Source organism: Panthera onca, chromosome B2, assembly GCF_046562875.1.
Source record: "Panthera onca isolate mPanOnc1 chromosome B2, mPanOnc1 haplotype 2, whole genome shotgun sequence".
Taxonomy (NCBI): domain Eukaryota; kingdom Metazoa; phylum Chordata; class Mammalia; order Carnivora; family Felidae; genus Panthera; species Panthera onca.
This window is the reverse complement of record NC_138343.1, coordinates 18645729-18670765: the sequence shown is the minus strand read 5'-3', so window position 1 is coordinate 18670765 and position 25037 is coordinate 18645729. Positions and strand designations below refer to the sequence as shown.

Here is a 25037-nt window from a genome sequence, read left to right as displayed (position 1 = left end):
ACTTTCTAGCATTGTTTCACAATAAACATATATTATTTTAATTAAATATAATTAAATAATAATATAATTAAAATATCAAATATATACAAATAAAGTGTAGTCAAAATTATTTTCTCAGATGTCTGCCCATCACACACACACAAACACACACACACACACAGTCTGTTATCCTCTCACAACACCCTTTTGTCAGGCAATCCTTCTTCCTCTCTCAAGTTTTGCTCATTATAACCAAAGTATCTTGAACAATACCTTTGAGGTAACAATTTCTAATCTACAGGTTCTCAAGCAGAAGTACAGGCAGAGATGGCCCGGACATGGGCTAGGAGCCTTACACATTTTCATAACAATTACTAAGATGTTCTCAGAATTTTAAAGTCCCTAAATGTAAAGGAAATAATAACAATAATAAGAAAAGAGGGACAAATACACAATGACTTCAGAAAAGGGCATTTTTAGAAATTTTGTTGAGGAATACAGGTAATCTAATAAAGGCACAGGTGGCAGATACAACACAAAAATTGAGAAACCGTGTTATATTCGACCCGTTGCTCCGTTAGAAATCTGTTGTATAACATGCAAGACAGTTGCTCATTCTCCATCTGAACCCTACACTGGCTGATGGGAAGGTTTGCCAATTCATGAGGTAAATTAATGCCTGCGGGAACAGTTCTAACTGTTAGGAAGCTCCGATCACTCCTAAGAAGCCATATTGTCATTAATGCTGTTTGTCAAATATTTCTAATATTTTCTGTTCATCAAATATTTCTAAACATGTGGTAGGGTTGCGCTTCCTAGCTCCTTTGTGGGTGGGTGGGCCCTTGAACTAGTTCTGTCCAATGATCTGTGAGTGAACATAACAAGTATCACTTCTAGGCCAGAGCGTTTATTGTTGGTTCTAGACCCTCCAGAGTTCTCTTGTTCTGTCCTTTGCCACAGTGACAAATGACGTTCCAGACAGCGATCTTTCAATCAGTCTTTGACTCAGAATGAGAATGGCTAAAACAGAACCCCCAGCTTTCCTAAAGTGGACATGGAGTTTAGGTGAAAAATAAGTTCTATTGTATTAAGCCACTGAGATGTTTTGAGGGTTTTTTGTTTGTTTCTGTAGAATAACCAAGCTGATGTACACTGATTCATTGGCCTGCTTTGTATTGACTCAAGTTCAGTCTTCGCTGTTCTATCAAGATGATTATTATGACCAAAGAGCTTCGAGCCAACAGTCTCAGTCACCAAAGATAAAGTCAGGGATGTAGCGGTTTTTGTCAGGTTCATGACCAAGTCAATAGCTGAGGAACATGCAGATACTCATATAATGTGTACCTCCATAGAGAAGCAGAATACTCAATAATGCTTATGTTGTTCAAGGTAGGTCGACAATGGGGCTATCTGCACATTTCTTTGCTTCCAATTCTTCTAAATGCACCTTAAATGGTTCATTTAGGTGCATTGACTTTAACTTGACCCTAAACATGGATTACTTCAGTCCTCATTGTTCAAACCCATTCCGTTTAAGTGCTTTCCAACTTTAAAAGAGAAGCTACATATCTTAGTGGTTAAAATCATGGGCTTTGGCCTCAAACAAACATGAGATCAAATACCAACTGATCACTTACATAGGTAACCTACCATCCCAGGATCTTGATTTTGCCATTTATTAAATGCTGGCCGTAGTAGCATTTAGTAGTGGAAGACGAGGGAGGACAGTGGTGATAAAGGGAAGGCGGCAGCTACACAGACTGGGAAGTGAACTAAACAGCGTCTTCTAGGACTAACATTCAAAGAATAAGGGGAGTCCAGGAGGTAAAGAAATACACTTAATTTGCAGTAGAAATAGCAACATGTTCTTTCTGAGGCAGACAACTCTGGACAGATGATTGGGAACTGATGCCACAGCCCAGGGTAACCTAGGTGATCCAGTGAAAGTTTTATAGTACCATTATTTTCCTTTCCAGTCCCTCAGCCAAGATAAATAAATAGGCACATTAGTTCTAATCCCCAGTCTTTCTGCTGTGGGATAAAATAAAGTAATGACTCTTGGAAACTTTTCTTGGACTAGGGATCAAGGACGGAGGGTGGTAACAGCTATAATAGTATCCGAGAGAAAATCTTCCTTCCCACACCCCTGGAAAACCACGCGCTCTCAGGTGCAACTGTAGTATTTCTAGCTCCCTGTTTTAGAAAATTGATTTCCTTTGGTTTTCCTTAATCCTCAAAGGTAGTATGTCAATAGTTGACATTTATCGGAAGTTGATGAAATGCAAGGAACCCTTTAAATCACTTTGCCCTTGTCAACTCCATCACCACAATAACTCTAAGAAGAGGATTTTATTCTTAGCTCCATTTTGTGAAGGACACAAATGAGACAAAGAGATTGAGTTCAAGGTCACACAGACAATAGATGTCGACGGTAGGGCTAGTATCTGACTTTGGCAATCTACAGCAGGGCCATTCAGGATATGCTTCCTGATGGAGGAGGTGCTACAGCAAAAAGCCTGCCTTGGATTCACGGAGAAAAGGCTCAAGGGGATTCTTCTCTGTCCTATTTACTTCTCTTCGTGATTCCTACAAACTGAGGAGCTAGGGCTCTTTCTCCACGTGTTTCGGCCTGTTCTCTCTTAAATGGTTCACTTTGAGGTCAGGCATTGAAAGTACACATGGGACTGACCGAGAAAAAACATTTTTTCTTTCAATAAAACCCCATTGTGCAGGATCCTTAATTAAAGAATGAGTTCTTTCTGAAGGGCTAGATTCACCAGATAACTTACAAAATAGTAATTCTGAACAAAAATCTTCCTGAAACGGGGTCACAATTCTATGATCTCTCAAAACCTCCAGTCCCGGATCTAATTTTTTGACTTCTCAACAACAAACTGTAATCATCTGAGAAACATCAGCAATCATACAATGACATCCTCAAGGCTCTAGACTAGCAGTCCCCCAAATTTAATTTGTTTAAGAATTACCCAAGGGTGCTGATGAAAAATGCAGATTTCCAGGCCTTGTTCTCATCTTGAATCAATAAGGTTGGGGTGAGTCTCAGGAATGTGAATTTTAACAAGCATGCCAAGGTAAGGTGATTCAGGTGGTCCTTCAGACCACACTTTGAGTATCACCATCTAATATGGACACAAAGATAAGACAGATTTGTGTGTCCTTGATCGCGTGACTTACACAGCGTAGGGCAACCACCTTTCTCTTGAAAATCAAACTGATTCAGACCTGAATAATTACAGGCTAAAAAATATGACCTTTCCTCCATTTCCCATCACACGTGACTGAAACCAAAAAGAAATATATGGCATGCCATCTCATTATATCGAAATTCCATTACCTGACCTCAACCTCAATGTGTCATAACTCATCTCTACATGCTACTCAAATGTTCAACTAAGCATATTTCACTCCAGGGAGATGGCAAAATCTAATTGAATATTTTAATTTAGGAAATTCAGTTCTGGGATTTCCACACCCCCCCCTTTTTTTGACTGTGAAAACAAAAAGTTGAATTTTCTTTTCAGTTTCTCCTTGTTAGGCAAAAGATAAATTTCCCCCTCATTGTCCCTGAGAGTTGAACACATCGGGGAAAAATTGGGCACAGCCCATTACTTTTACAAACCCCAGTGACTGAGCCTCAATGCACAAAAAGATGGCATTTCTGAACATCTGCAGCATGATTAGATCAAAGACCAACAAATTAACCACAAATGGTTTTACAAAGGAGCAGACAAATGCATCATTTGGAAAGGAGAAAACTTTTGGCAATAATTGCTTATCAACATTTTTCCTTTGGGCAACCACTTTGTACCAAAGACATCTAGTAATAATAGTCATACCTATGCCACATTTTCTATGTTACAAAGTTCTTAAAGGCATATTATCACATCTGATCACGTCAATCCTTTTATATAATTGATATTAGCCCATTTCACAGGTGATGGGGAAAAAAAGGTTTAGGAAAGTAATGATTGGCTCATGTTTTCTCAGGTACTAAATTGTTGATTTGACTATATCAAAAATGATAATCCAACTTCACTATTTCTTTCCATTCATTCATTCATTCATTCACACACATTTTGTTAAATGTTCATACTGCACTTAAGCACCATTTTTGGCACTGAGAATAAAAATAATTGAATAAAGACAAAGAAGCTTCTAGTTCTCGTTAATCTATAATCTGATGCGGGAAGGGGTAATCGATAACACATCAGACCATTTTAATAGCAATAAATGCTCTAATTTACCACTACTGATATTGAAATAACAAAGATAAAATTGTGATGCACTAGAAAATGAGCAGAGAAGGAATAAATCTGTTAAGAAAATCTAGTCTAAGACAGTGATACTTAACCTGAAACCAGCCATGTCACAGTTGAAGGAGGAACCCTAGTAGGTAGGAAGCCACCACTAATTCAGTGGCCCTATGACAAGAATGAGCTGGTTGTGTTCAGAGAATGGAAAGTGAGGCTGGAGTGAAACCCACAAGGAATTTGGATTTTATTCTAAATGCAATGGAGAGCCACTGGGAGATCTTTTTTTTTTTTTTTTTTTTTTTTTTTACATTTATTTATTATTTTTGAGACAGAGAGAGAGCATGAACAGGGGAGGGTCAGAGAAAGAGGGAGACACAGTATCTGAAACAGGCTCCAGGCTCTGAGCTGTCAGCACAGAACCCGACGCGGGGCTCGAACCCACGGACCGCGAGATCACGACCTGAGCCGAAGTCAGACGCTTAACCGACTGAGCCACCCAGGCGCCCCCGGGAGATCTTAAGCAAAGGCTTGCCATGATCTGATTTGCAGTTTACTAAATAGATCCTTACTGGCCCTTGAGTTCCAATGATGATTTTGTTTGACCAGAAATCATTTCCCTGCTCCCACCATGAGCTTTCAGAGACCCATCAGTTGAAAAGTCACTGACTACTGCTTGGTAGGAAAAGATCACTGGCCCTTTTCTTCACACTTAACAGGACATGTGACCTTGGAGAAATTCCTTAACTTTTCTCAGCCCTTTGTGGCTCCACTCGGTGTTCATATGAGAATTAGGGCCTTAAAAGTAATTGTAAAGCATTTTGTGTAGATGTTGAAACACTAAAACATATCCCCTCTGAATGTGAGTGAGTTCAAATATAGAAGCAAGTTTCTCCTCTTTAGAGAATTCAGAATGATTTGATTGTTGAATGGCATGCAACGCGGAGAAGAACTACTATTTTGTAACTAGGGCATTCTTAACTCTGAATACAGCAAATGTGAACAGATGTAGAGAACAGACACAAAGGGCAAGGCTGGATTTATGGCACGTCAGAATCATTTCCAATAAAATAAAGAATGTGAAGCTGCATAAAACACCAAAAACAGTTTTAAAGTTAAAAACGTTTCAACTAAAAGGCAGGCAATAGCTGACTATTTAAAGTCTGCACTGAGACTCTGGACTTTTTAGATTTGCTCATTTTAGAAATATTTGAGGGGCACCTGGGTGGCTCAGTCAGTTAAGTGTCCCACTTAGGCTCAGGTCATGATCTCACAGTCCGTGAGTTCGAGCCCCGCGTCGGGCTCTGTGCAACAGCTCAGAGCCTGGAACGAAGCAGAGCCTGCTTCGGATTCTGTGTCTCCCTCTCTCTCTCTGCCCCTCCCCTGCTCATGCTCTGTCTCTCTCTGTCTCAAAAATAAATAAAAACATTAAAAATTTTAAAAAAAAAGAAATATTTGAGACAGCCACATTTCTAGGTGCTAGATACAGCAGTGAACAAAATAGACCCAACTCCTACTCCCAAAAGGTTTCCGTTCCAGTGTTATCAAATATTCTTAAGATCTTAGCATGTACTGTAACAGCCTCATTCCCAAATGTTAGTTTACTACATGATACAAGATCTGTCCTCCAAAAGTACAGGGAAGAGACTCAAAAGAGAGAGAGAGTTTTGGCATTAGAAATAGAAATAAGTCTGGTAAAAGCAAAAAAGAAATATAATGGGCATTGATGAGTAATTTAGAGAGATAGAAAAACCAATATATCAGTTCTTGCTGCTTCCTTTAGGGTGGATTGTGAACCTCGGTGTTTACTCTGTGGGGTTATTCACACCTGGGTTTCAATCTCAGCTTCAAATGTATGGGCAAATCCTCGTGTCCAAAACCTCAGTTTCTCTTACCTGCAAAATGGGTTTAACAATAGATTGGGTGATGTGAAGTTTGCATTGATAGTGTATATTAAACATATGGTGAAGAAACTGACACACTGTAGGTACTCAGTTATACTTACTCTTCCTCTCTGCGAGAGGATATGAGGCACGTGATAAAGTGACCTTCTACACTGATGGCCTTGAACCCCTCACACCACTTAGTAGCAAGGAGCAGAGGCAAAAGAGCATCAAATAAATGTAACGAAAATTGAGTTGTCTTAAATAAATCAAGGATGGATTAACTAATACTTCTTGAAGGGAAGAGCCGCAGAAACCTAACTCAGAGGGAAACAGAGAACGTTCTACGTGGCAGATTATTATCATAATGATAAAAATAATTAGAGCAACCAATTATTTCCTACATGTAACCCACTACACTAAGCGATTTGTGCACCATATTATTTAATGCTCACAAAACCCCTATGAATTGGGTATTAGATTCCCATTGTACACATGAGGGAACTGAGGCCAGAGAGATTAAGTGTTTTCCTAAAGTGCTGAGCACTAGTAAGTAGAAGAGCCAGACCTTGGACAAGAGCAGGATGCCCCACGACCAACCACACCATATGGGAAAAACCATCTGCAAATTCCGTTCCCACAAGTCTGGGGGCCCTCTTGACCAACAGAAGTGACCTGTCCAAGAATTGACGAGAAAAAAGCCTTCCTCCAACTGATATAATGGAAAACTTTCTAAAGCTGCATGCTATACTCCAGGATTATTCGTTACTAATGGTAATAATCAATAATCAATAAAAGCAATGATGCTCAGGCTCTAGGTGTCCTAAGACTGCCCCATCTTATGAGTTACTAAAATCATTTTATTTTTTTGGTATTAAATGTCACACAGAAAATAACCTCTTGCAAAATGTTGGGTTCATCATATTTTAAGAATTAATACTTTAGGTCATTTTAATCAGTTTCTGATATATGCAGTTTTCAGAAAGCACTTCAGGGAAGAACACTGTGGCCGTGACTAATAATGACAAGAATATGAACTATATTCTTCATATACATATTGAAATCAGAACGTTACTGAAGTACTTTACCATCTTAAGTATTTAGGAAGCTTTAAATAAAAAATAAATTTGCCTAGTTCACTGAAATTGAGCATCCTCTTTTCAGGCATAAAACATCAAACTTATTAATTTCATGGCTATATTTTAAAACGAGTGCCAGTATCGGTTAGCTGACTACATGATAAGTGTCTTAAAATTTCAAGAAGAGGCACTAAATTTTTCACAGTATTTGTGTTTCATTCTCAATGTAATAAAAATATGCCACCCTTTTAATAATGAATAATAGATTCTCAGTTTGATTTACATGCATGGATTAAATGTCATGTTTGAAAAGTTGCTATTTTATTCATATTGGATTTCCCTCCAGTAAAACAAAAATGGTGCCCATCTACCACTATAATAATGATACCTTGCCACACTGATGTATAAATATTAACTGGTTGATAGACTTTTTAAAATTCTATAGATACATGAAATAATCTGATAGTACAGTAAATCCAAGTCAGGTTTTCTGTGGAATTTCTGAGGTAACTATTTGTGCCCTACAATTAGCCAAAACTTACCTACATATAATGTGGCTACGCCAAAGGAATAGGAGAGCCAGACCCTATTTCAATGATGCCGGATTTACACATAGAATTCTAAAAGGTTAAAATCTATCATTACTTCTTCTTTCCAACTGGGAAAAAAAAAAAAGGATAATTCACTGTCACCGGTTGTTCATGAGCTCCTGTATTCATTTTCTTGGGCTGTCATAGCAAAGTACCAGAGGCTGAGTGACTTAAACAGCAGCAATTTATTTTCTGGCAGTTCTGGAGACTAGAAGCTCAAGGTCAAGGTGTTGACAGGGTTAATTTTAGTTAGTCTCCCTCACATGGTCTTCCAGGGTGTGTGTCTGCGTCTTAAACTCCTCTTCCTATAGGACAGCAGCCATATTGGATTAGGGCTCACACTAAAGACCTCGTTTTAACTTAATTACCACTTTAAAGACCCTTTCTCCAAATACAGCCACAATTCAGGAGATATAATTCAGTCCATAACGACCCCCTCTCTATCCACTTTCATCTTCTACACCTACCTTTTTATGTGTAGATAGCATAACTAAAGGACTAGCCAAGATCCAAATGCCTTTTGGGGGATCCAAAGCTGAACTTAGAAATAAAATGATTTTTTTCCCTTTAAGCACACAAGTTTCAGTGTGTAATAGCCAATTTACAGAGAACGTCCTGACTTTATTCCTCCGGCTCTTGATATACTTGGTCATATATACTTGGTCATATAAGGGGCTAAAGAAATAATTTCTTCAGTTACAAAAATTAATGCAAAAATTAGTGGCTTGAAATAATATTTTCCCATATCTGCCAATTCTGTGGATCAAGAAAAGAGGCATGATTCAGCAAAGTGACTCATCTGCTCCACACAGCATCAGCTGGGGCCACTGGGTGGTATTTATCTGGTGGCTGACCTGAACCGGAGGGTCCAAGATGGCTTCTCTCACAAGCCAAGCACATTGGCAAAGACAAAGGGAAAGGTAGACCCAGTTCAGGGGCTCTCTCTCTCTCTCTCTCCTGTTGTTAACAAGGCCTCTCCTTCCTCTCTAGCAAGGTAGCCTCTTAGGAATTTTTTTATGTAGCACCTCAGGGCTCTACGAGCATGGTTTCCAGTAAGACAGGAAGTGAAGCTACCTGTCCTTTCAAGTCTTTTAAAACCAGAACTTACACCTAGAAAATGAGAGCATCTCTTCCATAATATTCTATCGATTAAGCAGTCACAGACTTCTTCCCCCACCTCTCAGACTGAAGGGGAGAAAACATGGAGTTCACTTTTCAGCGGGGGGAACAGCAAAAAAATTACAGCCATCTTTAATCAACCACAACAGGTTATTGGTAATTGAATGAATGACAATATGCAAAATATATTATGCAATACAAATAAAATTAATCTATTTGGCCATGTACATTGCAGTGACCTTTGACTAACCCAGCAACTTCCATCTGAATTAACAGCACATGAAAGATTTCCAGTAACTCAAGTAAGCTAATGTGAATTCAAGAATACTACTTGCCAGGTTTTCAAATTTTTTTAACTCTTTTATTGTGTATATTTTCTCCCAAGTTTGAAGCGCTGCTCTATTTATTTACTAAATCTATTTTTCATTTCTACAGTGGATGAATAATTTAAGCAACTTAGGTTAGATGGCAATGATTAATAAAAGGAAGGTGAGTGTGTATGCATTTAATATGGCTGCAGAATAGACACACATGCTTTCTGAGAACTAGACTTTTACATATAGTTTTTAAATTCTATGATTTTCTTAATAAAGAGCTTATAGTGGCATTCTATAATTAGAAAGGCTGATATAGCTATTTTCACTTAGAAATATCAAAAATAATCTGGAGAACTGTGTACTTGGTCTTTAAAATAACCAAGTTTGCAGTTACTATAACAGAAAACAGATGTATTTGTGGAGGTCCCCATGCATGCCTATGTACCCTGGGAATTCTTAGAAGGCATTCTACTTGAGAATGAGCTTTGTCCAATTTGGCCATGCATCAAGGAAGGGAGTTTCTGAGCTCACTTCTCTCTTTAGAAAAGTTTTACCTAATGGGGCGCCAGGGTGGCTCAGTCAGTTAAGTGTCTGACCTTGGCTCAGGTCATGATCTTGCTGTGGGTGAGTTCAAGCCCCGCCTAGGGCCCTGCACTGACAGCTCAGAGCCTGGACCCTGCTTCAGATTCTGTCTCCCTCTCTCTCTGCCCCTCCCCACTCACATTCTGTCTCTCTCTCTATATATATATATCTCAAAAGTAAATAAATATTAATTTTTTTTAAAAAAAGAAAAGGTTTGCCTAAAATACTGCTTTTGAATATTAAAGAAGGGAGAAAATAAAAAATAAACATAAAATTATAAAATCATAAAACATTGATATGTATTTTCTTATTCATTACCAGTGATGGGCTCCCCATTTATAGGTAATGTGAAAATAGTATCTCTTTCTCTGAATTGATGGGTCTTCTCAGCCAGGTCTATTTCCATTTTAGAAGCTACCGTTACCAAGATTTGACTCTTAAGATTATCTTGACATTTCCTTGTACTCATTTTTGGCAAACTGAGTTTACAATAAACCTTGCTGCATCTCTATAACCAGAGTTTCACATTTCATTTTATTTTGTATTTTAGAAGTATCTATTGATACTATGGGGGTGCCGGGGTGGCTCAGTCAGTTGAGCATCCGACTTAGCTCAGGTCGTGATCTCACGGTCCATGGGTTCGAGCACCGAATCAGGCTCTGTGGTGACTGCTCAGAGCCTGGAGCCTGTCTTGGATTCTGTGTCTCCCTCTCTCTCTGCCCCTCCCCCGTTCATGCTCTGTCTCTCACTGTCTCAAAAATAAATAAACATTAATTTTTTTCTAAAAAAAGAATGCCTACTATGTACAAATACTGTATGCTTCAAAAGACACAAGAATATGATACGCCCACTGCCCTCAAACACCTGAAATCTTGTTGGAGCTCATTCATGCGCATAAATGATAACAAAAGTTATTGAGTCTGGGATTTGAAGGATATGTAGGAGTTACCATTGGGGACAAATGCCCAATGGCACACCAAACTTGTAGGATATATAGAACTTGAGTATAGCCCGAGCTAAGAGTGTGCCTGGCTTCATAATGGAAAGTTGGCTCTGATTAATGAGGGTAATCAGACTGTGGACAGAAGCTGAGGCCATATCACCAGTGTCTTTGAATCCATGGCAAAGACTTTGATTTATCTTAAGAGTAATGGGAAGTCAACCTATGTGTTAAAAGGAAAGTGCTAGAGTGAGGTGATGGAAAGACCGCTTTCCCTAATGACGACCAAAGGAACATTGATCATGCCCCTGGGGTTAGTGGAAAGCCCTTTTTAGAGGCAGAAGGTAGTTGAGTAGCCAGAGGTACAGAGCAAGGGTTTCATTGCCAACATTTCCTTACTAAGCTATAAGATCTCGGGTAACTAGCATCATTTCTCCAAAATGCAGTTTCTCATTTATGAAATAGAAATATTATGTTTATCTCACTTATTTCTTTTGAGGTTACACACCATAATATTAGTGAAAACAGAAAATTCTATCTTGGTCTAAAACACCTTACTGGGGGCACCTGGGTGGCTCAGTAGGTTGAGGGTCCGATTCCTGACTTCAGTGCAGGTCATGGTCTCGTGGTTTGTGACAGCAACAAAGCTTGCTTGGCATTTTCTCTCTCCCTCCCTCTCTGCCCCTCTCCCACTCACACTCTCCCTGTCTCTCTCAAAAAGAAATAAACATTTTTAAAATAATAAAAAAATAAAACACTTTACTGGTTTTAGAAAGACTGGACTGAAGATACAAATATTGTACACAATTGTTTATCCTTTTAAGTTTTTAAAAGTGTTCATTTATTTTTGAGAGAGAGAGACAGAGTGTGAGTGGGGGAGGAGGAAAGAGAGGGAGATACAGAATCTGAGGCAGGCTTCAGGCTCTGAGCTGTCACCACAGAGACCGACGCGGGGCTCAAACTCGGGACTGACAAGATCATGACCCAGGCCGAAGTTGGACGCTTAACCAACTGAGATTGGGCACCTGCTCTAAGTCTCATCGCTAAGCAGATTTTGGAAACCAAAATTCAATTCCAGGTAAAGAGCGCACACTTATCCACCACCCTACCATGTTCTGGTTCCCTTTATTTATTCTTCGCATTTGAATATACAAGAAAATTTTCTCTGGAAGTATTTCCAAAAGATTCTTTTCGAGGAATTAAGAGGTATTGTACTTACCTTCATCCATAGAAAAAGCCTCATTCAGTCACAAATTAGTACAGAGCAGATCCTCTTGAAAGTAAGAGACTAATAATCGCCTGCTCACTGCGATTCTGTCAGGTGGAAGCCTGTGTGGTCCTCACATTCTATTCTAGATATTTCTTTTCCTGTAGCTTCTTTGCTGTGGTGTGCTTTTAAATACCATCCAATCAAAGGATGGCGTGTGTCTGGCTTGTTTCTTAAATCCTTCGATTGCCACAACTTACCGTAAGGCACATTACTTTTTTGCCTTTAAACTAGCATTCATAGAATTTCATCATGCACACGCTGACATGTGATTCAAACAACAGATGTGCTTATCAAATAAAATGGGGTTAAGTACCGTCAAAATTGAGTGATTTCTTTCCCCCCTTGGTGACACAGACACTCTATCCAAGACCCGGTTTTATTTTCTTTGTGGTGTCGGGTAATGTGAAAAATGAAATATGGAAGCCCAAATTGAAGGAAACCATGGTCTTAATGGAATCATTAGAGAAATTGTTCCAGAATGCTACATCCTTCCAGAAATAATAACCCTGTAATGTCAGCAAATTCGGAGTCAGCATGGGTTACCTGCTCCATACAGACAGCCTGGTCACGTTTGTTAGAGCTGCCTGAAGGCTTAGCCCAACTTGAGAACATGACCTTTCAGAATTGTTTTTTAATTCATTAATCAATGTTCTTTGCCTCAATTCTGCTGGTTTTGTTTCTTTAACCTACCATCTGTATCATTTTTTTACATTTTATTTTAGAGAGAAAGAGAGAGAGAGAGAGAGAGAGTGCTTGAGTGGGGGAGGCACAAAGGGACAGAGAGAGAAAGAGAGAATCACAAGCAGGTCCCACACTCGGAGCAGAGCCCAATGCCAGCAGGACTCAATCCCACTACACTGGGATCATGATCTGAACCAAAATGAACAGTCAGAAGTTCAACGGACTGGGTCACTTGGGCGCCCCTGTATCATTTGTTTAAGTTGGCCAATGCCTGTACCCAATGAAGATGAGAATTATAAGCATAGCAGTTTTATCGAATAATTAACAAAATGTTCTTTCAGCTCAGATACTGTTGCTAAAGTGCAACAGTAATGTTTTTGTCATATTTAAATATATTTAAATAGTGATAATACTTTAAGTGATAATGCAAAATGCTTCTCATAGTCATTGCAATTCTTAATTTATGACTTTAGATTTTTACAAAGTACTTGATTTCTCTTCTCTTTCAATTTTCCCTACAGCTCTGAAGATTCCATGTTTATTTACCCACATAGATTAGAATATTAGAAACCAAGTACAACGGAAGACAGTAAAATCTTTCACCAAGTTTTCAAAGGATCAGTCCAATTTTCTTAGAATAAGATTTTCCTTACGTAGTGGTTTTCTATAGTACCATTTCCTATAGCTTCTCATCTTTGTAGCTGTAAACAAAATGAATTTCCATGCATATATGAGTGGTCGAAATCAGTGCTTTCCAAATTTGGTGTACATATTGTGCAAGTAGAGATGTCTTAGCCACAACTCTTGATTTAACTTTGAGTTCATTAGCTGGAGAAATAATCATGTAACTATACAAATGATACAATCATTTATTCCGTCCTCTGCTATCCAAAAGTTCTTAATTGCCTAATAGTTTATCAAAACTGAATAGTAAAGGCATACTGTTTATTTAGTATTCCTTTGGAAAATCACAAAACGTTTCAAATATAGAGGATTCAAAAGAATAGTACAAGATGACATCAGTTCTTTCTTTCTTCCTTGTTCTTGAGAGATATTCCTTGTTAGTTATTTTAGCAAGGTTCTATGAAGGATACATGGGTTCTGGATTGAACGGAGTCCCCCCCAAAGAAGCTATGTTGAAATCTAACCCGCAGAATCTCAGAATGTGATCTGATTTGGGAATAGGATCTTTGCAAGTTTAACCAAGTTAAGATGAGGTCATTAGGGTGGGTCCTAACTTATTACGACTGGTGTCATTATAAAAAGGGGAAATTTGGACACAAAGACAAATGCACACAGAAGGAAGATGATGTAAAGACACACGGGGAGAGGGTCATGTGAAGACAGGCGATTGGGGTGGTCCATCCACAGGCCAAGGAGCACCTGGGGCTACCAGCAGCGAGAAGAGAAGCATAGGACAATTCTTCTCTAGCACAGACTGAGAGAGCAGGGCCCTACTGACATCCTGCCTTCAAACTTCTCGCCTCCAGCACTGTAAGACAGTAAAATTCTTTTTTTTTTTTAAGCCACTAAGGTTACAGCTTTTTGTTAAGGCAGCTTTAGGATGCTAATACAGTATTCTTAGGCAAAAGTGTTTCTCTTCATTTGGACCATTCCCTACCCTAACTCTTGAAGGGTAAGTTAGGTAACCATCTTCTTAAATTTTCTCCCACAGCACTGAATACGTTGTTCAATTGTCCTCAGACTTGTATATTGTCGTCTGCTGGTTCATCACAATGCGTCCACCTGTGATTGATTGTATTTTCTCCTGCTCACAGACTTTCGCTCCTTGAATCTGAGAGCTTGGGTTTTCCAGCAAGTCCGGGAAATTAACACCTCGCTGAGAAATTAACTCATGTAATGTTTATTCCCTCTTTCTCTCTATTTTCTGCTCCCAGAAATATTATAAGAGGCACGTGAGACCTTCTCCCAAATCACTTCACTTTTTCCATCTCTTTATCCCTTAGTGGTGCAGTCCAAGCAAGGTCTTAGCTTGCCATTAGCTCTCTCCTCAGAAGGTCTAATCTATATTATATACCTTTTGAGTGTTTCATTTCAACTACTATATATTTTCCATCATAGGAATTCTATTGCTAGATTAACAGGAAAAATATTTTTTTAAGTTTATTCATTCTGAGAGAGAGAGAGAGAGGGAGAGAGAGGGAATCCTAAGCAGGCTCCATGCTGTCAACACTGAGCCCGACACAGGGCTCGAACTCATGAACCATCTCATCATGATGAAACTGAGCCAAAACTAAGCATTGGATGCTTAACCAACCGAGCCACTCAGGCACCAGGCACCCGGCACCCCTGGAGAAATAAAATTTTCAGCAGAGCCTAGAGAAAGAGGAGTTTCTTATTTCCCTATTGAGAGCAGATTTTTTTCTTGGTCTAGTCCTTTTCAGACCAGTCTTGAACATCCTTGATTTATGCAGGAGACTTTCAACACTCCATAGCTAATGGGCCCAAGGCCTTACCTCCTGAATGGTCACTGAAACCTAAAACTTTAGATACCCAAGATTGATACTCTCTTCCCCCCCCCCATCCAAGGCAGCCATAACCTCGGATTACTCACTTCCCTCTCTGATTTTCAATTTCCTCTTCATTTCTGATAACCAAGGAAATCATTTTTCTCTCTTAGGTGCTTATCTGTGCATCTCAGAGCTATTTGCTCTTATCACATCTAGAATTTCCAGGTGTTCATAGAACCTAATCTGAAAACAAAACATGTCTGGCAGAACGGTACACTAAGATAATCTGCCTATTTAACTTGTTTATCACCCTGCCAAAACTGAAAGACAAAAGGCATATTTTTTTGGCATATATCTTCTCAAAGACCCTAGCCTGTTTGTCGTCAATGACCACGATCCACAAAGAAGGCGATGTTTTCTATACGAAAGATTTCCAGGATAAGTGTCAAAGGACAAGCAGTTTCCAAACGTCTCTACCAAGGAATTATTCAAACTCTTCAAAGAAAATGAACCCACATTTAAAATCCATAATTTAGAGTATTCAAACATTTTACACGAGGGGACTGGAGCTCAGACTTGTCAGTTAACTCATCATTTTTGACCACCTCCGCTCTGCAAAAGGAGAAAATCAACGTTAAGATGTAAATTTATTTAAACAAAATCCGAATGACGGTATCTGGAAGTCATATTTTGGGAGCTTGGGGGTGATACTACCTTTGGGCTCGCCAATGTGTCCACTACCTCCCTCAGGAGACTTCTCCAACCCTATGAGCAACCTTTTCACCTTAACCTGCAAATATTTGCCTCCTGGCACAGCCTGACGCCAAAAGGGAAGCCAACTGTGATGTGTAACATTGTACCCTCATTCCAACATCCATTAACCTGTAACCTTACAAGAGGGTAATGCTGGCATTTCCTCAGCAGACTAGGTGCTTCTGTAATTTACCCTCCTTTCGGGGCAATGCCTTCTCAGTCCCTCCTTTCTGCATGGGAATAAGGCACCACTCCTCCCCACCCCAGTTAGCATTTGTAAGGTACCCTGCCCTCCCAAATGACCTTATGAAGCCAATTTCTCCTGTTCATGGAGTTACAATAGAGATGACCCTGTCTTAGACTTCCATTTTATTGTATTGCTTTTTTGAAGTCTATTGACTTATTTTGAGAGACAGAGAGAGTGGCTAGGAGAAGGGGCAGAGAGCGAGGGAGAGAGAGAGAGAATCCCAAGCAGGCTCCGCACTGTCAGTGCGGAGCCTGATGCGGAGATCTAACTCAAGAACCGTGAGATCACGACCTGAACCGAAAGCAAGAGTCGGACGCTTCACCAACTGAGCCACCCAGGAGCCCCTTAGACTTGCATTTAAAAAATATTTTTTTTCAACGTTTTTTTTGTTTTTTATTTATTTTTGGGACAGAGAGAGACAGAGCATGAACGGGGGAGGGGCAGAGAGAGAGGGAGATACAGAATCGGAAACAGGCTCCAGGCTCCGAGCCATCAGCCCAGAGCCTGACGCGGGGCTCGAACTCACGGACCGCGAGATCGTGACCTGGCTGAAGTCGGACGCTTAACCGACTGCGCCACCCAGGCGCCCCTAGACTTGCATTTTAAAAGTAGGGACAAAAATGTCTTAAGTGTCGCTATATCAATTACATACACGATGCACATTTATGCATTCCCGTATGTGTATTCCTATTATTAAAAGTATTATATTTCTGGAAAACTTGCTGTTTTAACTGTCAGTCTCCCACACACTGCTAACAGAGCGACTGGCAGGCAGAATTGTGTGGTTAGTGAAAAATTTGCTGTTATTGGGTAGAGCCCAGTGGAATGAACAGGACTTTGAGCAGCAGAATTTTTATTCTGAAATCAAACAGCCTCCGATGACTTCTCTTTCCTGTCAAGTTCTGGAGGTTTTGGTGCTTTTCTTGCGTTGGTTTTGTCCTGAACTGTGTACTTTTCTTATATACACTGAATGTGAAATAGCCTGGTGTATTTCTTTGGGGATCCAGGATTTTGTTAGGTGATACCAAGGGATGGATGTAATTCTGTGACATTTTGTCAGGCTGTTAAAGAGTAAATATTCCTTGGCTGTGGCAGGAGGTAATTATTTTTGTTTGTTTGCTTCTGACACAGGGGAAGAAAATTTGGGGTTGTTACTTCGACGATTCCAAGATACTTTTTGTTCTTTTTGGCAGGAAGGGAAAAATGCATTTTACTATTGAAAGAAGGACCAGGCTCTGATTTCCCCTGCAGCCTTGATGTACTTTTTAGCCCTGTGAATATTTTTTAAGTTTGTTTATTTATTTGGGGGAAGGGGGCAGAGGGAGGGGCAGAGAGAGAGACAAAGAGAATCTCAGGCACGCTCCGGAGTTGTCAGCACAGAGCGCAACACAGGGCTCGATCTCCCAACCCCGTGATCTTGACCTGAGCCGAAACCAAGAGTCGAACACTTAAGTGACTGAGCCACCCAGACACCCCAACACTAAATGATCTTGCAACATGAATCGCATAGTGGTTTTGCCCTTCTCCCTGAAGGCGTCCTTGAGACACCTCTTCATCTTCTAGTCCCTCCTGGCATTTGAACCGTAGCACACTCTGTTAGGAACCTCCAACAGCGTGCATGGAATACTCCCAAAGCAAACACAGCAATATATGTGGCTTCTGCACTCAGAGTTCATGCTTTGATGGTGGCAGACGGGGATGGGCATCTAAACCAATAATAACAATGATAAAACTCCCGTATCTCCTTTTACCATAAAACAGTTCCTTTTATTATGTTTTTTTAATTTTTTTTAAATGTCTATTTATTTTTGAGAGAGAGAGCCAGAGCATGAGCAGGAGAGGGGCAGAGAGAGAGGGAGACACAGAATCTGAAACAGGCTCCAGGCTCTGAGCTGTCAGCACAGAGCCAGATGCAGGGCTCGAACCCACGAGCTGTGAGGTCATGACCTGAGCCGAAGTCGGACACCCAACCGAAAGAACCACCCAGGTGCCCGTACCAGAAAACAGTTCTTTTTTTTTTTTAATATTTATTTATTTTTGAGACAGAGACAGAGCGTGAGTGGGGGAGGGGCAGAGAGAGAGAGGGAGACACAGAATCTGAAGCAGGCTCCAGGCTCTGAGCTGTCAGCACAGAGCCCAACGCGGGGCTTGAACCCAAGAACCGTGAGATCGTGACCTGAGCCGAAGTCAGACGCTTAACCGACTGAGCCACCCAGGCGCCTCATAAAACAGTTCTTAATGAAGATGGCTCTAGAAAGCAAACTGAATAATATGTTTTGTAACCTATCTCCATGCTTTACATTTTCAGATACTTAATTAAAAGGCACAAAAAGAATATACCTGCCTGTTAGGTGTTGATTGAACTCTTTAAAAAAAATAGCTACATTTTGGGGCTCTGGGTGGCCCATTCGGTTAAACATCTGACTTCGGCTCAAGTCATGATCTCACAGTTCAAGGGTTCGAGTTCCGTGTCGGGCTCTGTGCTGCCAGCTCTGAGCCTGGAGCCTGCTTCAGATTCTGTGTTTCTCTCTCTCTCTAATCCTCCCCCCACTCACGCTCTGTCTTTTAGGGACCCCTAGGTGGTTCAGTCAGTTGAGGGTCAGTCATGAGCTCAGGTCATGATCCCAGGGTCATAGGATCGAGCCCCACATCAGGCTCCTTGCTGATCATGGACCTGCTTAAGATCCTCTAAATAAATATTAATATTAATTGTATAATATGCTGAAATTGTGGGTAACACCACATTTCTGAAATTTCTCTGAGGTGATAGGTAGGAACCAAGACCTCAGCTCAGGGGTTAAATTATGCTTGCTGCTTTCTTAGAACACGTCCTCAAAGTCTGGTTCCACAGAGACAGTGGGTTCCCCCAGGGAAAATGTCCTCTCCCTACCCACCCTAGACTAACTCCTCTCACGAGTATCCCACATTTCTTCACAAAGCCTTTGGGATCAGTCATTAAAGGAAAAAAACGTTAACCGACATTGTTCTCAAGCAAAGGTTAGTTTGAAAGTTACTTGAAATATGAACATGTCATAGATATTCAAATGAAAGTCCACTGGGGAAACATTTACGGGCTCCACTATCAAAGAAACAGAATAATGATAGCAATAATAAAAGAAGCCTCTGAATTCTATGTATTTCCCCAAGTATTATCTCCATCATTTCTCACGATGCATCTGAGAGGCACATATTTTTAACCTCATCTCACAGATGAGCCAACTGAGAGTTGACTCCCCAGTGAATGTTTTTCAGCGGGGATTCCTTTTCTCTCAGGAAGAATTCTTTCCCAGGAAGAGTTCTGGTCTCGTTTGAAAGAGACCTCTGGTGTTCTCACCACCATCAACACAGCCAATTCTCCAAATCCTATCTGAAGTGGACTGTGTATACACCTTGGGATGAAGCTGTGACTTTCACCAAATGTCTATTTTGTCTATTAGGCTCCCAGCGGTAAGCAGGCTTTGTTTTCTTTGTTTTTGAAGCCCCATCAACTTCTAAACACAGAGGTCACCTGAGACTTTGCACTCATTATTCAACGGCATGGCTTTTATGGATGCTATAGGTTTTCTATTCTTTTTTTTTTTAATTAACATTTATTTATTTTTAAGAGACAGAGACAGAGCACAAATGGGGAAGGGGCAGAGAGAGAAGGAGACACAGCATCCGAAGCAGGCTCCAGGCTCTGGGGTGTCAGCACAGAGCCCGACACAGGACTCGAACCCACCAGCCGTGAGATCATGACCTGAGCCAAAGTCAGACACTCAACCGACTGAGCCACCCAGGCGCCCCATATGTTTTCTATTCTTAAAATTCACTACAGAGTTGTTGACCATTAAAAAGAAAAAAACAAAAGACAAAAACCAACCAACCAACCAACAACAAAAAAAACACTATCCTCAAGGGTCTTAGATATCTAGAAAGTAAAGGTGGCAAAAAAATGAAGGTTGATAATTCTCTTCTCAGAACAAGTAAATAATGACAGCCTACGTGTGGAGTTTATAGATCTACCATACAGAATGGCTCATTTTTTAGTCTCACCTCTTATTTTAATTTTTTCAGTTGGTCAGAATAAATACAAGACATTATCTGCACAGTATATTCATGTGAATAATGGATTACAACCCTTAATGAAATACCACATGCTAAAATTAATTAAAAGGATACCTTTTAGCACAAAACCTAAGGGGAAATGGAGAAAGAGAACACACTCCTATCTATTTTAGAGAGAAATTAGCTTTTCTCTTAAATATCACTCTGCGATACCTATATTGACCCTCAAGATGTGTGTTTTACTCTTTCAAATTAATAGTGTAAAAGGCAATTCTGTATTTGTGAACAGTCTGTGTTCATGCTCAACGTCAATGCACCAGCATGTGGTAAGTGTCCCAGGACTAACCCACCCTCCTTTATTATTATTATTATTATTATTATTATTATTATTATTATTTTATTTTGTTAACATTTATTCACCTTTGAGAGACAGAGAGAGACAGAACGCAAGCACGGGAGGGGCAGAGAGAGAGGGAGACACGGAATCCGAAGCAGACTCCAGGCTCCCAGCTGTCAGCACAGAGCCCGACAAGGGGCTCAAAGCCACGAACCATGAGATCATGACCTGAGCTGAAGCCAGACACAACCTACTGAGCCCCCAGATGCCCCTTCCCACCCTCCTTTCTTTTTTTTGTGGGGTGGGGGAGGGCTAGGGTTTCATGGAACATGCCCCAGATGAGGCTGAGCCTTCTCTCTGCTTCCAAAGGGAACTTGATGGTCTCCAGCCTGTTTCTCATCCCTGAATCCAGGGTCACTGGTTAACCTTACCCACCTTCTTCCTCCTTTACTCAGCACTGTCTCTTCTAGAACCCCTCCCTATATCCATAATATATTTTCTGAACAATCCTTCCAACTTCTCTTCTGGCCTCAAGCTTGGTTCTCACCTAAAATCAGCATCCCTGGCTGCTTCCACGCTTATCCATGTACTACATGCCCAACAATGTACATCATTAATCACTCAGCATGTAAATCCTAAAAAGGAGGAGAACTAGACCAAGCATCCACCATATATGTGGTTGCTAAATAAAGACAGCATTTCCATTTTACGCGGGACTTAGGGTGTCCTTTATGGTCCACAACACATGCTTGGTGCATAGTGGGGGCTCATTGGGTATTGGCTGAAGGAACGAATGAATGAATGCAACCCTTTCTGTTCACTCCGCAAAGTTGAGTATTTCAAGCCACATGAGTAGAGACGAAAAGATGGATAGATAGGAAGAGTGAGGAAGCTACATAAAAAGGGACATGTGTGCAAAAAGGCCAGCTTACCACATAAAGGCTTTCGTGGAAATAGAGCCCCAGATCATAAAAATTTCCATCATGCCTCACTGGGTGTGTTCTGGTCTTCAGCTGCTCCGTTTGCTGCCACTGGAAGACACAGCCACCTGGTCGACCAAGCAAGGACACCCTGAGGCGGTAGGAGCCTCGGGGAGCCTTGTTCTTGAGGCCTCTTGCACATTTCATCCGTACTTGAAGATGCTGAGGCGCCTGGCCGCGCTCAACCTAAAGACAAGGCAGGTCTCCTGAAATACGCAGGAACTGGATGAAACCACACAATTAGCCACAATGCACTTCTTGGGGGTGGGGGGAAATAGACAATTATTTTCGCTCAACCTGTAATTGTCAGGTATTAGCAATGATAACAGAGGAGGACACACGATATATAATTAGGAGGTCAAAAGGCAAGCCTGCCAATTACGCCAGGGGAAAGGTTAGCCAATTTTTAAGCATGGTATGTTAATGATCTGTGACATCAGAAACCATTCATCTATTATAATAAGATAGAATTAACAGGATACCAACACTTCTGAAAACCACACATCGTGCCTCTTCGAGGTATCTGGGAGGGTGAGTATGGGCCGTGAGTTTCAAACTCAAGAGTTTGGAAGGCAAAAACCCTTACCTCTGACACTAATCACAGACCACAGGATGCCGTAGGAGAGGAAAATGCTTTTTTCTCTACCCCTCCAGGTCTTTGCTGGACTGAAAATTAAGTTTACGTGAACAGATGAACTGGAGAAAGAAGCCAACGTTTTTTGACACGCACAAGGAGGCCCAATAATGAAAACGAGACATAAAGAAATGACCAAGGAAAGCAGTTTTTAGACATTTTAGGAAGAAACAAAATAATGTTGCGAGAAAGAGACAGGATAAACAAAACGGGTGTTTAAGAGTTTTAATTAGGAAGTAATTCCAAGCAAAATCTGGGCTGAGATTGTAGATCAGTAAAAAAAAATAATAATAACAAGCTTTCCACAGCATTCTTCGCTTCAAAGTTCCAACCTCTGGTGATAAGGATGTCTTTTCACTTCTTAGTAAAGGGAGGGTACCTTTCATATGGGAGATTTATTTCCTATTTTCAGGGGGACGGAGGAGGATCTGAGTGGTCTTGCACTGACTCTCAAGTAGCTTCAATTCAAAATAGTCCATGTGCCCTTGTGGTACATTTTGGGCAGCGTGCCCTTGGTCCCTATACCACCTTGATGAGTCAAGTCCAAAGTAGGTCAGACAAACCCTTCACCTGATAGATACTTTTATTCAATTTAAGCATGAGGTCAACTTACCCCATGGGCTTCCAAGGAAAGAAAAAAAAACCCTAAAGGACGGAGTAGCATTTGTGTGTGCTTTAACCTAAAACTTAGCATACATTGTATGTAACTAAAGAACAGGAGTCAAGAATATTTTATGGGGCATTTGAACTTCATTGCTTACCTTCCACTCACAGGAATAGGCCATTTTCATTTTTAGTAAGTGCTGGAAAGTTTATCCAAATGGATAAGATTTTTTTTAATGGACTTGTTTCAGATTAAACAAAAATTAAACTGGGATTATTAATAACTCAAATGTCATTAAGTCATGTTTTCTATACTCACAAGTCCCAAATAGTCTTTGGAATCATTTGACCTCAAAGAATTCTCTATTACATTGTGCTTTAAGCAAAAAATAATGCCGTTCTTCGAAGCGGTTTACTGTACTCTCTTGGCTCCTGGAGTTAGTAGCTACCCATTAATCTGCAGCCAACGGTTAAGTACCTTTTAATCCTGCCTAGACTTTATTTTGTGAGCGATAATATATATTTCCATATAGATAGTATGCTTCTGGAATCAAATCACAGCTAAATAAACAGTGGAAGTTGCTAAACTTCTTTTGTTTTCTCACAGAAGTCATACTTAAAAACCAATCAGAATAACAATTATTTTTGCCTTAATTAGAAAATCTTAATTAACAATAAAGACTTAACCTTAATATGTTGGTTTCCAAAAATATTTTTTTTTTAAAAATTAACGCCATGTGAATAAATAACACAAGCTCTTTAAACCTCAAGGCAGGATTACTGATGCAGGCAGACCGAGTTATTAAACACATTCTAAATTAAACGCCTCTATGAATTTTATACTGAAATATATTGTGATAGTTTTGCATGCCAAATGTGACATTTTGTATTTTAGATCCATCTTCTGTAGTAATTTTGGAAATGTCATACAAACAAAGATTTTGTCATTTACCAATGGAATTACTATGCATGGCCGCTTAGTCATTTCTTTGCTGGCTCTTGTGGTTGTTTCAAGTCAGCAAGCCATAAAAAATCTTTATCTCTCTGAAACACAGCAATTTGGAAGATAATCGAATGGTGACTAGGGGGCAGAAATGCCAGTCTGAGGAATTATACCACAATCTCTCTTGCATTTACAACCTTCCTCAAAGCGAGTGTCAGATGAGTAGGGACAGAAGACAGAAGATTCATCAAATCTCAAACCTGTCTCATTTGCATGGAGACAGTCCTGCCTCATTGTCTAGTGGGAACCCAGCCTGGCACTGTGCACACCATTCTTGAGGAATTCCCAATGCTTTACAGTCGAGAATTTTAGCCCTTCTATTTGAGCGTAGAATTCTCCTCAAAAATATTTACCAAGTCCCGTTGAAACTCTGTTTCTCTAGAGGGTCCCAGCAGGAGGAAAAGCCAACCAGGACAGCGAGCCAAGAACCGTTGATCTCATCATTTCACATTTTTGCATCCAAGAAAAAGTCAGTCATGAGAGTCTCACCTTCCAGCAAGGTCCTGCTGCTGCTGCCTTTGATTCGTGAGTTACGTCTGTGAGAGTACAGAGCTTGGCTGGCCTGTTTTCTTTCCAGACATCTCGATGTGCAATTAATGGTTGACTTGGCACTCTGCAGTGGGTACAAGAGGAGGGGAGATAAAAGGAAGAGAAATTGACAATGGGGATAATGAAAAGGTTTGCCTTTGGAACCACAACACAATTTGATGTTTTCCTTAAACATCGTGTCAGATTAACTGAGAATTAGATAAATACCACACAACTACCGTTGATTAAAGTTGGGGAGATGAGTAGCTTTTGAAATGTGATCTCTATAAAATTCAAGACTCCCTGTAGTCAATACTGATCTCCCAGTAATTAAAATGTGGCTCGTTTCAGAAATTACCGAAGATCAAATATTTGGTAAGACATTTTGCCACTTCATTTTCAGCCCCCCACTCCTTCAATCTTATAAACTGATGAAGAAACTTGGAAATAGAGGAATCGTTCAAATAGCTGAATAGGTGATATGACATAAACTTTTTTATTTTTTTAATGCAATGGCCAGAAATCAAGATCTATTTCTACCTTCAAAAATGTTCCCCAGGCTTTTTTTTTCCTCCTGTTAACATTTACTGCCTTATTTGAGGTTCTTTTTTATGACTCACTTATTTATTTATTTATTTATTTATTCATTCATTCATTCATTTATTTAATTTTGAGCTTCTAACATTTGCCTGTGTTCCCAAATTCATTTGAATTAAGAAGGAT

General features: G+C 40.1%; 1 protein-coding gene across 1 annotated transcript in view; it reads right to left on the bottom strand.

Moving 5' to 3' along the window:
- The window catches only part of LOC132667882 (uncharacterized), a 182431-nt gene extending 159466 nt beyond the window's left edge, over positions 1–22965 (bottom strand). Inside the window, 2 exon segments of the mRNA XM_078447612.2 lie at positions 21499–21732; positions 22942–22965. Coding sequence (XP_078303738.2) covers positions 21499–21732; positions 22942–22965 — 258 coding nt within the window.
- Between the last annotated feature and the right edge of the window lie 2072 nt (positions 22966–25037).